The sequence below is a fragment of the Lagenorhynchus albirostris genome, chromosome 11 (assembly GCF_949774975.1).
Source record: "Lagenorhynchus albirostris chromosome 11, mLagAlb1.1, whole genome shotgun sequence".
Taxonomy (NCBI): domain Eukaryota; kingdom Metazoa; phylum Chordata; class Mammalia; order Artiodactyla; family Delphinidae; genus Lagenorhynchus; species Lagenorhynchus albirostris.
This window is the reverse complement of record NC_083105.1, coordinates 69,904,465-69,920,120: the sequence shown is the minus strand read 5'-3', so window position 1 is coordinate 69,920,120 and position 15,656 is coordinate 69,904,465. Positions and strand designations below refer to the sequence as shown.

The following is a 15,656-nucleotide window of genomic DNA, read 5'->3' as shown; positions in this document are numbered from 1 at the left end:
TATTTGTATTGCTTTTAGCAATTAAGAAACTAATAAATAGATGTTCTTTTAAAAAGCATTCAAGAGTACAGAAATAGAGAAAGTAGAAAATTAAAGGTTTCGAAATCCCATTCCCATATATCCATCTGCAAAAGGTATGGGAAGCTTCAGTCATAAATACAAAGAAATATAATACATGAAAAAAACAAGGCAATTATTAACTCTAGGAAAAATGTAATCATAGCACACTCATTAGCTCTGAACAGTATTTCAATGGTCCTAAAATAAAAACAATAAAATATGGATTTAACCAAAAATTTTAACGTAGCCATGTTGGGAAGGTGGAGGAGGGCAGAGGGGAGTATAGGAGATTGAAAAGTCTTCCTTCATCCTTTTATGGATTAAGTGGCAGAAATATATGTATTTTATTTAGCAAGATGTATGTACATGTGAAAAGGCACAAATATAGAAGCTGGCTGTTTTTGGGGAATGGAACTTTGTGCCAAAGGACAAATTACTGCTCTTTGGTTACAAACCTTTGAGAGCTACTTTACTTTAAATTTTATGGGTAATTACAATGTATCCAGATTGGGATAAAGGTAAAAGAAATAAGATGACAAAAACACCTACATTTAAAAATAAAATTCTCTTGAGAAAATTTTATTAACATTAATCACAATAAATCATTCAACCTTTTCAGTCTTTAAGAGGTTTTTGTTTTAAAGATGAAATTTATTTCAAAAGTCCTCAAATAAGCCAATCATGAATAAACTTTTATAATGAACTTCTCAAACAAATCTTTTTACTTATCTACCTTTTTTCTTGGGATGACAATAGCATTATTATGATAGTATTAAGTTTTCTTTTTTATTCAAATGAACTGTTTTCAAGATTAATGATTATTAGCAAATCTTGATGCAAGATAAACATACTTTAAAATTACTTTTCAATTTCCTATGAACTATTGTAAAGTAAAAAACTATTTGGTACTAGGTGTTCTTATGTTCAAATTCTAAAAGTAATCTTTAGTCCCAATGGAACTTGATACTCCAAGATTTAAAAAATTTTTTAATGATATTGACATAATATATATAATTTTAATCACTAAGTTCCTCCTCATCACTGAAATATGTGCTTTTCTTTATCCTTGGGCGTCTTGAATCATCTGATGTTGAGGGACCCCCTGAACTGGGTTTCCATTTTTTTTGTTCTTCTTCAATTTTGGCTTGCTGTAATGTGGTTCGGAAAACAAACAAAACAAAATCAGGAATCTGTTTAATATTATTTACAGTCCATTGATTTAAAACATGGCAAAACATACATCACAAGTGCCAGCACTCTCTACCCTCCTAGCCCGTGCAGACAGTTCTACTCCATTAAGATGCTATTTCCCCTACCCCCCAAGTTTTGTCCCAGTCTTACCATGTTAATCAAAATTATTTTAGACAAGTTCTACTAATTAACAGGCATATGAAATGAAGCCTACTTGTCATCCCTGTTGGATGTGGGAATGTTACATAAAATACATTAGTTTAACTAAAAGGAAAAAATAAATTGATGTATGCATTTACGATTTATCAACTACATTAAAACAAAATAAGTGGTTATATAAAATCAGGAAGTTATACACCCTTCTTCAAAAAATGTTTCGTATACTTGTATTAGGATATTTAATGGTCAAAAATATGTTTTTGGTTTTGTTTTAAAATGAAGCTTCTTTTAAAACAGTATCTTCGATTTAGTAAAATCTTTTCCATTGGGCTAAATTCACTTGAATCAAATAGTTCTGCTCAATTCTATAATGAAAACAGATTAAGACAGTAAAAGTGTTGTGGGGCCCTCAAAATCTAGAAAAAACCGATAGGCACTTTTCCACCACACTGTTCTAAAGACCTTAAAGAAAAAGCCTATCTCCTAAAGTTTAGGGGCAAAGGGGAAGACAGAGGTTGCGTCAGGAGATGATTAATAAAGTAAGCAAGGAATATAAAACTGTTAACTCAAGGCAGCTATGGCATGGTGCCTTAGAAAAGAACTATTTAGTACCTGGAAAGCTATGGCCTGACTGAGGCTGTCAAGAGCAGGATCTTCCCCTTCATCATCACTTTCTTCTACTTCTTCACTAAATTATTAAAAAAAAAATCAGAATGCACTTAAAAAAATCAGAATGCACTTAGGAAAAAGACAAGCTACACAATAATGCATTTGCTAAGAGTGGCTATACATACATTTCTTCTTCTGGTTCAGGAATTTTCTTTTTTTTCTTTTTCTCTTTCTTCTTTGGAGGTTCACGTTCTCCAAGCATATTTTTAGGACAGGCATAACTTAAGTGTCCACTTTCCTTTTGTTTCCCATTAAAAAGGAAAGGAGAAATATTAAATTTGTTGTGTTATTAACAGAAACTTGGTGGTTCCTTAAGACTAAAATGTTTTATAACTTAAGAAAGAATATTGTCACACAGAGGCCTCCCTGGTGGCACAGTGGTTAAGAATCCACCTGCCAGTGCAGGGGACACGGGTCTGAGCCCTGGTCTGGGAAGATCCCACATGCTGCAGAGCAACTAAGCCCGTGCGCCACAGCTACTGAGCCCGCGAGCCACAACCACTGAGCCTGCGAGCCACGACTACTGAAGCCCATGTGCCTAGAGCCCATGCTCCACAACAAGAAGCCACTGCAATGAGAAGCCCGCGCACCACAACGAAGAGTAGCCCCTGCTCGCCACAACTAGAGAAAGCCCGTGCACAGCAACAAAGACCCAACACAGCCAAAAATAAATAAATTAATTAATTAATTAATTTAAAAAAAGAATATTGTCACACAGGGAATATACACAAAGAAATTAAAACCCATTACTTTAATATTTAGAAGGAAGAGATTATGATATTATAACTCCCAATAAGGAAGTATTTTAGTCGTTTCACTAAGAGTAAAAGAAGTTTTCTTCCTTCAAACATTTTAAATCTGAAGATTCAGGATATAAAATAATTCAAAATTTAAATGGACCATCTACCTTAGTTGTAAAAATTTTAAGTTATTATGATAAAATGGGGACAAAACTATTCCTAACTTCCAAGATGTTGCTGAACATTTTCTTTTAAAAACAAATGGAAAATTTAAAGTCTTCCTCACTTTTCCTATCAATTAATTTCATTTTGCTTCTTTCATATCTAGACTACACCTGCACTGTCCACTTATGGTAGCCACTAGCTATAATTCTCTTGTGGTTACTGAGAACCTGTCTGAATTGATACATGCTGGATTGTGAAGGCAGTATGAAAAAAGAATGTAAAATATTATAATTAAAAAAAATTTAATTCCATAATTCAAATGAAAATATTTTGAATTAAAATATATTAAGTTTTTACCCTGTTTACTTTTTTTAATTGGCTATTAGAACATTTATAATTAAATCTGTGGCTTGCATATGTTTGTATTTGACAGTGCTGGACTAGCCATAACATTATAATGAGCCATAACATGGTTTGAGTTGTAAAATGAGACAATGAATCTGTGTATTAGCTTACCAAAACACCTTTAGAAGTAATATGTGAGAATGAGGGTGTGCGGAGAGGCTGAGCCAGGATTATAACAACAGAAGAGAAAAATAATCATGCTTTTCAAGTATATTTTACAAAGCATCAAATAGACTGTGTATTTTGTATACCTGGGGACACGGCTGAACCCAAGAGGTGTTATTATTAATGAACTGCTGAGAGGATGTACTTAGAGAACCATTTTTCTAACTGTTTTTGGAATAATGGTATACCAAAAACTGTTAACATATGCCATACAAAAAAAAAAATGTGGGCAGGGGTTTAATAGTGAAATAGCTTTGGGAAAAATCAGGCTAAAATAAACGTAAACAGATTTTTGTGGGGGGATGTTTTAAGAAATATTATAATGTACTAAGTATAATATGACAAATCTATGGATCCATAAACCAAAAAGACAGATTAACAGATTCATCCAGGAGTTCTCAGATAATTTAATATTTACTGTGAATATGTGGATATATACTTATTTATCTGACCATAACAACTCCACCCTCCTTTCCTTTCTTTTTTTTCTTTTTTATGAGGGACTCTGGAACACAGGTTTTGAAACATTAACTTAGGTGTCAGAATCATAAAAATTTACAGAATGTACCCAGTGCCTTGCTTGCTTTCTCTTTCCGTCCATCCATCCATCTGTCTATTCACCCACCCATCTGTCTGTATATGTATATATTTTTGAGGGGGAGTGAGTGGCACTGGGGAAAGGACCCCAACACATTTCCTTCTATTTTCCATATGATCATGTAGCCAGGACAATGTCTCTCAGTAATGTTCTCTTCAGTAGAAAGCTCCCCATTAACCTCTGGATCCTGCTTTTTAGTATACATAAAGACATTTTAGAAATAGGCAGCAACAGACCCAGACTGAAATTCTCTTGATACAATTATGGGCCTTGGGCAAAGTTGTGTTGTGGCTATACATCTCTCCTAATCACCCAAAGTTTAAATGGATAACAACAGATGATGAGAACTAGATAAGAAAATCTGGGTATAGTTCAGCTCCTGAACTATCAGCAGTACAAATAGGGGGGAAAACTTTTCAAAACAATATCCCATAGAGGATGGGTCATATCATAATGTTTTTACTGATTTGTGATACTTAATCATTTATGGGTCACTAAAATCATTTATGGGTCACTAAAATCTTTCAGACAATAATGTAAGTAATTAGTCTTAAACTTTTTAATCTAACAACTTTTAAAGGTTTGGAAACTGGAGAAAATACCACCCTCTATTACCCAACTCAGGTTAACTTTACATACGACATTTCAATTGAGTTTACTTACATGAGTCTAGAGTCCCAAAGTAAAACTTTCATAACCTGATTTTAGCCATCCAGAAGTCTTGGAGAACACAAACAAAACACTGATGTGAAAAATACCTTCAAGTAAACTATGGAAAATTATACTGTTTTAGGTTTACTCACCCCACATTCATAACACTTAGATTTATCAAAGTAGTTTCGTCTTCGGATGAACTCAGCTGCTCTTCCATTGTCAATAGCAATGCTTGCTTTTATCACTCTACCGAATAACTAGAACAGAGAAAAATGCACATGCAATAGGATGTATTTCACTGAAACCTAAAACTACAGTTACTGGATCCCATTTCCTCAAACTTTCAATTCCATTTTATTTTTTAGATTATTTTAGCAATTGCCCACTTAAGTGTGACAAATTCTTTCCTGTAGAATAGACTTTTATTCCTTATATTCTACCAGTGTTTTGGGAACCCAGTACAGTTTTGACCTCTTTTCTGTACGTTAAATACCCTCAGGACCTACTGATATCCATCAGACTTGACTATCCCCTCATCCCCACGTTTTTAGCCTGGATAAGCACAAAGGCTTTTGGTTAAAAACCTTGTTGGGAATGAATGGCTTACCTGTTTGTTGTTTATTGCCCTGGTACAGTTTTGTGCAGAGTCTTTATCCAAAAATAAAATAAATGCAACCCCTTTACTCTTCCTGGTATCTTTATCTTTCATTATAGTAACCCTTAAAGCATAAACAAATAGCCAGTTAAAAATAATGAGGCAGCATAAACAACATATATGAATAAATACTTGAAAAACTCAAGTGGTCAAAAAGGGTTAATAAAACATTTATAGAGTAAGCAAGGAAATTAATGTATTTGACAAATAGCTAACTCTTCAAAGTCCTGGGATATCAAGAAGAATGGAAATGGGAAAGTGTGATACTGATTTCACACAAGTGAACACAGCTATGATTAGGAGTATCTGATAAATCTAACATTAATCAGAGTTGAAGGATGAAGAGATTAGAGACAATGGAATCTTGAGGAGTAAGCATAATTCCTCTTCTCTACTGACTCCCTCACTCTGCAGGAAAAAACAAAACAAAACAAAACTGAGATATTCTCTTCTACCCAAAAAGTAAAGTGATTTACTCAAATTATTTTTTTCTAGGTGTTAGAACATAACTATAATCTTAATATTCTTTTAAGGAATCTCCACTTCTGTGCTTCTTAGCCATACTACCCAAGGTACATAAGTGGTAGGGATGGTCGTAAGAGCACAGAGCCTGTTCTTTTTCCTGATGCTTTACCCATCCCTAGTTCTGTGGTCCTCGCTCATCATATGTCATTAAATACAGTTTAAGAAAATATTCAACAGGGCTCTTGGAACATCTTGCTATGTCAGAAAGGAAGTACTGGGGCTTCCCTGGTGGCACAGTGGTTGGGAATCCGCCTGCTGATGCTGGGAACACGGGTTCAAGCCCTGGTCCGGGAGGATCCCACATGCCGCGGAGCAGCTAAGCCCGTGCGCCACAACTACTGAGCCTGCGCTCTAGAGCCCATGAGCCTCAACTACTGAGGCCCACACGCCTAGAGCCCGTGCTCTGCAACAAGAGAAGCCACTGCAATGAGAAGCCTGCGTAGTGCAACAAAGAGTAGCCCCCGCTCGCCGCAACTAGAGCAAGCCCACGTGCAACAACAAAGGCCCAACTCAGCCAAAAATAAATTAATTAATTAATTAAAAAAAAAAGAAAGAGAGTACTTGAAAAAAATAGTAATGATGGGGCATGGCACAAGAACAGAGAAGCCAGTTGGAGGGAGCACCGATTGGCCAAATCTAGGACAGTCTGAGTACCAAAATAATTAAATACAGTAATGAATTATAAACCACATAAAAAAGGAATTCATAAGTCCATACTGATAATAAATAAAAGGGGGAGAAAGGAGAGCTACTGAATGCCAAAGGATGACTGGTGAATGTATAGGGAGTGCTAGAGTTGGAAAATCACCATTTGAAACAATCATGGTACTGGATCAGTCAAGAATTATCAACAAATGCTATGTCTAAAATGAAATTTTTATGTGTAATAGGATGTTTGCATTGTCTCAAGAGTGTCTCCCACTGACTGCTTCTTAGTTGCAAAAGGGAAAAAAAGTAATTATACAGTGGAGAAGTTGGTTAACGTCTTGACTGGGTGATCAAAATTAATATCACTAATGAGGGACAGATGCATGCTGTATGAATCCAGATGTGACACCCTCAGAACACATCACCTATAGAGTATGCCACCCAAGAATACATAACCACCACATAACCATGAGGCAACATCAGGAAAACACAAAATGAGGGGGAAAAAAGATGGGTTAGAGCTATATTATTTATAAATGTTCCAGATTAAAGGAGGCTAAAAAGATAGGACAGTTAAAATAACACCTAACTCTAGACTGGATTCTGTACTAGAGGCAAAAAATTCTATGTGGGACATTATTGGGTCAAGTGACAAAACTGGAACATGGATGACTGATTCAACAAAAGTACTGCATCAGGATAAATTTATGAGTTTGGTAACTGTACTGTGGTTATATAACATATAACGCTATTGTATTTGTAGGAAATACACACTGAAGTATTTAGGAGTAAAGGGTGATGATGTTTATAACAGCCTCAAATGACTCACAAAAACAAATTGTGTGTATGTATACACATAGATATATATAAACATACTCATATAGGTGTGTGTGTATACACACACACACATACATGCACACACATTGGGGAGAGAGTGCAAATGATAAAGTAAATGGGGATAAAATGTTAATAAGTCAGTCTGGGCAAGGGATATTTTGATGTTCTTTGTACTATTTTTGTAACTTATAAATTTGAAATTATTTCCAAATAGCAAAAAAAGAGACAAAGCTCTAAGACAAAGCTTAATAATTTTCTAAAAACTGAATTAACAGGAAAACAGAAAAGAGAACATGAATGAATACATAAACAGAAATTTGATTTAGTATTATATTTCACATATTAAAATTTATTTTATTTGGATTTGGGATTAGGTACCTATAGAGTCATTGGAATGAAATTGGTAAAAAGATGCCATGATATTAAGAAAAGTGATGTCTTATTAAAAAAATATAAGTTACAATAATTTAGGGAAAAATGGGCAACTAAAATGGTTTACTTTCTCAAAAGGCTGCATCTGTTTATTCATTGGGCTTAGAAGGAAGGAAGAGAAGTCAAGCACTTGATGCAGCTCAAGTTTAGGCTGGTTTTCTTCAAAGCCACACCAGTTAGCATAAACAGGAAAGTTTTTAACCAATTTTGAAAGAAGTATAAAGTAAGATAGTTACTTTAACTTTTTAAAAATTTCATAATGTTTGTGATGGTCAGTTAAAGTCATAAATCATTTTTTTGAAAGTACTATTTGGAAGTGTTAGCTTTCTAAGTCATACTCAGTTAATGACCTCTTTCATCTGTCCTCTCTTTTCCATTCCCACTGCTTTTTTTCTTGTCCACGGTGGCATTACTGTTTCCATAATCTATTCTTACTGGTTCCCTTGGTGTTAAGTTATGCTCACATGCTAGTGGAAAAGTCTTCTACTTGAGGAATAAATAAAATCACTTATTCCTTTGCTCAAAAACCTTTGGTTCTTCAAGTTGCCTATTCTTTGGTCCAGCAATCAATATCCTTCATGATTATGGCTCCCATTCCCTCATCTTTCACTGCTCCTCACTTGCAAACTATGAGGTCTAGCCACAAGAAGGCACTCAGTGTTCATGAAGCATGGCCTGAACTTCCCCTAAACTGGTGCCTCTGTTCATATGGCTTCTATCCGCTTTCAAATCTCAATGTTTTGCCCATTAAAATTTCACTCCTTCTTCAGGGTTCAGAATGTATCAGTTCTTAACTGGAAATAATTTCTTCTCCTTTCTTTTCTGCTTGTCTCCACTGAAATCTCTGTATAAACAATGCCTCATCTCCCCTATTCAAAAAATTTATTTTTGCAGTAATAACAAATCTTTATGTTTGGATACATGTGATGGAATTTTTACTCTATTATTTGCCAGGCACCTCTCTAAGCTTTATCTATAAAATGTTCCTTTCATCTCACCTATTTTGATATAAAAATCTTCTTTAAGGTTGTCTCTGTAACCCCTATTAATCCTACCTCAATATGTTAAAACAAAAAGACAGATACAAATGGGAAAGCAGTTTCTCAAAAGCGTGTATCCATTTGTTTGTTCATGTGGCCATTCAGTCTTTCCATTAGCCTCAAGCACAGGTACTAAGCACTGGCAGTAGGATGGGTTTTTATCCTCAGGAAAAGGCTTACAGTCTAGAGGTGGAGAAAGACCTATAAACCAATTAAAATACATTACTTTGATAGAGGTACCTTCTACGGTAACAAAAATAATTACATCAAGGATTTAAAAAGACAAACCTAGGATGATTCCCATGTCTCCAGCATGGGAAAAAAGCTAGACAGTGGTACCATTTCCTGATATAAGGTAGATGATGTACTCATTTAAGCACATGAAGTGAAGCAGACACTATTCTGGGAAACCTGGGTGTCATCCATAATACCTCCTTCTTGCTCACCCAACCCTTACATACAAAGTAAGTATATCATTAAGTATTACCCATTTTCCTGCCTAATGATCTCTCAAATCTGACCACTCTTTACCTCTCTACCTGTATCATCTTAGTCCAAATTTCTCCCCTGGGCTATTGTTATATCTTTTGACTGGTCTCCCTGCACCTGCTCTTGTTCCCCTCCAATCCAATATCTATACTGAAGCTGGATGGAATAAGCTTCTAAAAATTCAAATCATGTCACTCCCTCATTTAAAATTATTTAATGGATTCTTGGTGCCCTTAGAGGAACCTGCTTCCATCTCTGGACCTGTCTTGTGCTTTCTCCCTCTTGCTCACTCATCTCAAGTCACACTGGCCTTCTTTCTGTTTCTTGATCTCGCTTTATTTTCTCTTGCCACAGGGCCTTTGCACAAGCAAGTCCCTCTACCTGAAATGTTCCTCCCATTCTTTTAACCTACTTAACTCTTACTCAGCCTCTAGGTTTCAACTCAAAGAATAATGACTTAGGTAAATCTACCCTGACTCTCTAGACTAGATCAGGTCTTCCCTGTTTACAGGTGCTTATAACTCTGTGTCTAACTTCATAGCATTCTCATGGCTTATAATTATGTATTTGTACGGAAATTCATTCAGCGATTCTGACAGGGAAAAATCAAGAAAAGGTAAAGGTTAAAGGAATAGGCTGGAATCAAACTATTGGATTCAAACCTTGGCTCCACTGCTAACCAGCAATATGATTTTAGGTTTACTGTGTGCTTCAGTTTTGTCATTTATAATATCAGGATAATAACAGTAGCTACCTTAAAAGGTAGTTATGAGACTTTAATGAGATAATTTATGTAAAGATATTAGAACAATGCATAGCGTATTTATGTATTCATTGTTACGTATCATCATTATTAGTGTTCTGATTGATAATGATCACTGTTTGAAATTCTGAAGACCTAGTAGCATTTTTGATTATTTTTTAATAGAGAAGTAAGTTTAAAAGAAGTTAACCTCAGGATGCACATGAACTTCAACTGTTTAACATTCATTTATCAAAGCTAAAAGAAAAACAACTAGGCAAGATAAATATGCTCTAAATTCTTGGGATTTTAAATATGACTTTAAATTTATACCAGAACATATTATTAGTTGTAAGATAGAATAACACTATTTTGCTTTTACTTTACACTCTCATTAACCCTGCATTGTTCAGGAGTCAACTGTGTTTGTTTTTATATTCTATTTGTTTGACAAATAATAATCCATTTATAGTATACTTGATAACACACCTCCTAGTACCTAAAATATATATTTAATCGGAGCCTTTCACTTATGTCTTATATTGGATAACAGGATCAGTTTTAGTTCTTAGTAATATAGTACAAAATTATATTATTTAAATAAATTAGGCCGTATAAAGGAATACCATGAAATCATTAAATACAAGGATGTATCTATATGGTACATGGAAAAATATTTACAATACAATGTCAAGTTAAAAAAAAGACAACAAAATTGCATGTATAGAATTGTCTTTTAAAACTTGTCTATAGATATTTATGTATATTAAAAAATTACTGAAATATATATAAAATGTTAACAGTAGTATTTTTATTTCTTTTTTATATCAAATATCTGTTTTATAAAAAATAGTAAATCTACTTCCATTAAGAAAATAATGGAGAAGTAAATTCTGATAGACTTTTAAATGAAGTTTCAAAATCTGATATACTTACTTTACAACTTTGCCATACTTGGAAAATATCTGAAACAAAAGACCACATAATAATTTGCAATTTAATTTAAAATCATAAAAGAACATTAAATTTTCAGGCTGTATATACTGACCACATTGTTTGTTGTAGTTTATGAAAATTTTTAGCCTCTGGTCTATAAGGCAAGCCCTCGAAGATATATTTTTTTAGTGACTAGCATAATCCTCTTTTTTGGCTACTGGTGTCACAGGTATTTGCCTTAGTTCCTAAACTTCTGACAAAAGAGTGCATACAGAGAAAAAAACCCACTATTCATGTGTGGTAGATTGAAGGCACACACATTGCACAGCTGAGTGTTCCTGTGGTATATCCATGACAACTATCAACCCCACCATAGCTCCAGAGAAACCCTGTGCTTCAGCTATCAATGTTGTGGAATATCACTGTTCCTGGCCTACCCCCCAGCCCCCCACTCCATCAAGCAATCACTATGTCAGAAGACAAATCCTTACATAGACTGTTCATAAAACAAAAAAGCTTCTATAATGAAAAATCCATTCCCATCAGTCTCCTTCTGCCCACCCTAATATGTTGGTGGTACTTTACAGTTGGCCCTTTCTTCTCTTTTACATCTACATCTTCACTCTAAGCAATCTTATCTACTTCTACTGTTTCAGCCGGTCCTATTTATTATATAATGCTTGGTACAAAAGTCCTTCAGAATACATTAATGTATGTAATCAGTAATAATAAATGCTTGAGTTCTATAAGTTGTGTAACCATGGAACATAGTATAACTGGATTGCAGTGTTAGTAATACTGAATTCTGAAGACCAAAAAGACAGTTTTCTCTCTTTTCTTTTTTTTTTTTTGTGGTTTGCCTTTCATTTTCTTTCTTTTTTTAAAAAAATTTACTTTATTGCAGTATAGTTGATTTACAATGCTGTGTTAGTTTCTGGTGTACAGCAAAGTGTATATGTATATATACACACATATACATGTATATACATATATATATATACACATACTCTTTTTCATATTTTTTCCATTATGGTTTATTACAGAATATTGAATACAGTTCCCTGTGCCATACAGTAGGACCTTGTTGTTTATCCATTCTGTATATAATAGTTTGCATCTGCTAATCCCAAACTCCCAATCCATCCCTTCCCCACCACTCCTCCCCCTTGGCAACCACAAGTCTGTTTTCTATGGCTGTGAGTCTGTTTCCATTTTGTAGATAAGTTCATTTGTGTCATATTTTAGATTCCATATATAAGTGATATCATACAGTATTTGTCTCTCTTTCTCACTTACTTTACTTAGTATGATAATCTCTGGGTCCATACATGTTGCTGCAAATGGCAGTATTTCATTCTTTTCTATGGCTGAGTAGTATTCCATTGTGTGTGTGTGTGTGTGTGTGTGTGTGTGTGTGTGTGTGTGTGTGTATGTATGTATATCTATCTCACATCATCTTTATCCATTCATCTGTTGATGGACATATAGGTTATTTCCATGTCTTGGCTATTGTGAATAGTGCTGCTATGAACACAGAGGTGCATGTCTCGTTTCAAATTATAGTTTTTTCTGGACATATGCCCAGCACTGGGACTGCAGGATCATATGGCAACTCTACTTTTAGTTTTTTGAGAAACCTCCATATTGTTTTCCGTAGTGATTGCACCAATTTACATTCCCACCAACAACGTAGGAGGGTTCCCTTTTCTCCACACCCTCTCCAGCATTTATTGTTTGTGGACTTTTTAACGATGGTCATTCTGACCAGTGTGGGGTGGTACCTCCTTGTAGTTCTGATTTGCATTTCTCTAATAATTAGCTATGTTTAGCATCTTTTCATGTGCCTATTGGCCATCTGTATGAAAGACAGTTTTCTACGTAACATTTCTAATGGCTTCTCATTTCATTCAGAGTTCTTACCATTATCTATGCAAGCCCTATAAGGCACCCCTGAATGGGCTTACCTCTGATTGCCCCTCCTCTTCTCTCCACTTTATTTACTCTGTCTGCCTGAAATGCTTGTCCCCCCTAGACATCTGCATAGCTGCCTCTTACTTCCTTCATGTCTTAATCGAAAGTCACCTTCCTAAAGTAAAATTTCACTATTTAATAACCCTCCTTTCCTGCTTTATTTTTTCTCCTTAGCACCTAATACCTTAGTATTAACTTAGTATCTAACAAATAACATCATTTAAATTTTTTATATTTCAAATTGTTTCTCTATCTTGCTACATTGTGAGTGCCAAAAGGGATTTTCACCTTTTTGTTCACTGATGTGTACCTAGTACTTGTAAGTGGTCCTTGGCATATAGTAAGTGTTCAATAAAAAGAGATGTCTCTATTTGGATACAAGGAAGGACAATAAAGTTTGTTTTCTTCTCTGTTCGAGACTCAAGCTATGTTAATTAATTAATCGAGTACTATGTATCACCTATGCAGCATCTCTCTACTGTACTTAACATCTACCCAAAGTAGCAGAGAAAAGCAGGCACACTTGTAGATACGACTCATGTCATTCCTTCCAGTCCCTCTCAACCACCCATCTGCAGGACAGGCACAGAAGGAAATTTTGTTCTCTGTAAGGTAACAAGGTGAAAGAAGATGTTGGAAGGGATTTTTTTCTCCTCCAGTCACCCCTATCCTGAACTGAAAACAAACTTTATTAAACTGTTAAGTTTTCGCCACATATATAAATTAAGATATACTTTCAGGATTGGAGGATTAGGAAAGGGATCTGTTTTGCTTCCATCAGCCCTTCCTCCAAAAGCTCCACCCCACTACCAGTTTCAAAAGCCAAGTAAGCAAGGAGGAAAAATCAGCATCATTATGCTAGTAGTGGCTTCTGCGTTTATAAAAAACTTGTTATCCTCTATAAAGCACTGGGAATTCTCTTTGGAAATTACAAGTGTCTAATTTTTTCACTTACTTATGTTTACCATACAGGTCTTTGGTATTAATGATTTAAGTGCATTGTAATGTATTTATTATGAATTTTGCCTAAGAGAACTGTTTGCTTAAGCTACATTTGTATCTCAAATAGAGAATTCAGTGGATAACAATACTAATACAAAAACTTACCCGGTATAAGTCATTGTTGGTCAGGGAAAAGGGCAGGTTGGATACATACACTGTGCTTTTACTTGGGGCCAATCCACCACTCATTTCTAAAAAACAAACAAACAAACCCAGAAGCAATTTAAACCAGGTATTCTTCATTCCAAGTAAAACCAATACTATAGGTAAGTGACAAATTTATATACTTTCCGTCTTAGTAATACTCAGGAACATTGACTCCAGCTGGGTGAATTAAGGGATTCCTTTTCTCCAGACACCACTTAAAAGAGTTTTCTGGTCCTTCTTTCAAGTAGATTCTTTACACTAACCCCTTTCAGTGATGGAATATGGCGTGAATGGAGAGGTGGGTTTCAAACAGATGAAGGAAAAACTCTGAGGCTACTCTTAACCTCCCCTCAGGCTGAGAGCAAGAAAGTGCTTTCACATATACCTAATACCCTGCCTACCCACGTGAGAAAGAGCCTGGGAGCTCAGAAAGAAACTTAGCTGTTGATTTTCACTAATTTGCCTGGGTAACTTTTTGGTTGTCTTAATATTTTTCTCTGGAGCGGTGCTAAGAGGAAATTTTAGCCTCACATTTTGACGATGTAAATAAAGTTCTTTCAAATCTCTAATTTTGCATATTATTGCTAAATTATGAAATGATACATTTCATTATTGGAATAGTTTTCAGGGTCCTGAAGGGTATTGACCTGTATATGTATTTTTCAGTTTACAAATATAATCTGTAATTCATTTTCATACCGTATATTGCAAAGTCAGAAAATTATCTCTGAAAGTTATATTAGACTCAATCAACCAAGTTCAAATTTTCGATTTAAAAAGTGTGTGTGGTGTATTTACAATCACAAACGTCAAAATATTGATTCTAAGGCGTGCCAGTTCGCGATGTAATGGGAAAACCGCTTGATACTTGGGATGTTTTGGGGGACAACTTCATCGACAGGTCGCTTTTTAAAAGCTTCCAACTGAAACTCTTCACACGTTAGCCGTTCTGGTGAGAATGCGAGGGCAGGGAAAAGTAAAGGTCTTAGAATAAAAAGGGTGGCGGGAGAGAGGGTCAAATGTTTCCGGCAGCTGGGTCTGGGGAGGAGCCCGCAGGGAGAAAGGCCGCAGCTGGGTAGGCGTTTACCTTCAGGTGGGGCAGGCCCGGGAGACTAGAAGAGCGCGAGCCCTCAGCTCGCTCGGGGCTCAACCCCGACAGTTCGTCGCCCCTTGCAGCTGCCTTGGCATCACGGGTCCTGGGAAGGGTCAGGAGCCGGCGACAAGAAGTTAGCAGCAGTGCCTCTTCCAGGATGTCCTTTGACCCAAGCCCCGGAGGCGGGTCTAGGGGCGGGCGCTTTTGCCGACGTCATCGCGCGCGCCGGAAGTGCCTCCCTGGAAGCGCTGCGACGAGTGAACGACTACGTTTACGGGGTCTCCCGGCGGCCCAGAGTCGGTGAGCGCGTTTTACCTTTCCGAGAGGTGGACG

At 35.8% G+C, this 15,656-nt stretch overlaps 2 protein-coding genes across 6 annotated transcripts in view; one reads left to right on the top strand and one right to left on the bottom strand.

Moving 5' to 3' along the window:
• Positions 1–1,030: 1,030 nt before the first annotated feature.
• Positions 1,031–15,510, bottom strand: ZCRB1 (zinc finger CCHC-type and RNA binding motif containing 1). Its single transcript, XM_060166529.1, has 8 exons — positions 15,318–15,510; positions 14,189–14,274; positions 11,111–11,139; positions 5,414–5,525; positions 4,956–5,063; positions 2,205–2,317; positions 2,023–2,098; positions 1,031–1,208 (listed from the first exon to the last, which is right to left on the bottom strand). Exons 2-8 carry the CDS (start codon positions 14,270–14,272, stop codon positions 1,077–1,079), a joined length of 654 nt encoding a protein of 217 aa, XP_060022512.1. The 5' UTR covers positions 14,273–14,274; positions 15,318–15,510; the 3' UTR covers positions 1,031–1,076.
• The window catches only part of PPHLN1 (periphilin 1), a 141,568-nt gene continuing 141,417 nt past the window's right edge, over positions 15,506–15,656 (top strand). For 3 of the 5 annotated variants that reach the window (XM_060166528.1, XM_060166525.1, XM_060166523.1), the window contains exon 1: positions 15,550–15,623. The gene's annotated coding sequence lies outside the window, so the exon portion shown is untranslated. Of the gene's footprint in view, positions 15,624–15,656 lie in introns of all 5 variants that reach the window. The other 2 variants (XM_060166527.1, XM_060166524.1) reach the window with 1 other exon arrangement.

What these genes read in the sequence shown, in the direction of transcription:
- ZCRB1 (XM_060166529.1), bottom strand. Translation starts at nt 14,272, where the DNA reads ATGAGTGGTGGATTGGCCCCAAGTAAAAGCACAGTGTATGTATCCAAC. An exon ending in CCAACAATGACTTATACCGG is followed by an intron (nt 11,140 to 14,188) that starts GTAAGTTTTTGT and finishes CTTTTGTTTCAG; the next exon opens with ATATTTTCCAAGTATGGCAA. An exon ending in CTAAGTGTTATGAATGTGGG is followed by an intron (nt 2,318 to 4,955) that starts GTGAGTAAACCT and finishes GGGAAACAAAAG; the next exon opens with GAAAGTGGACACTTAAGTTA.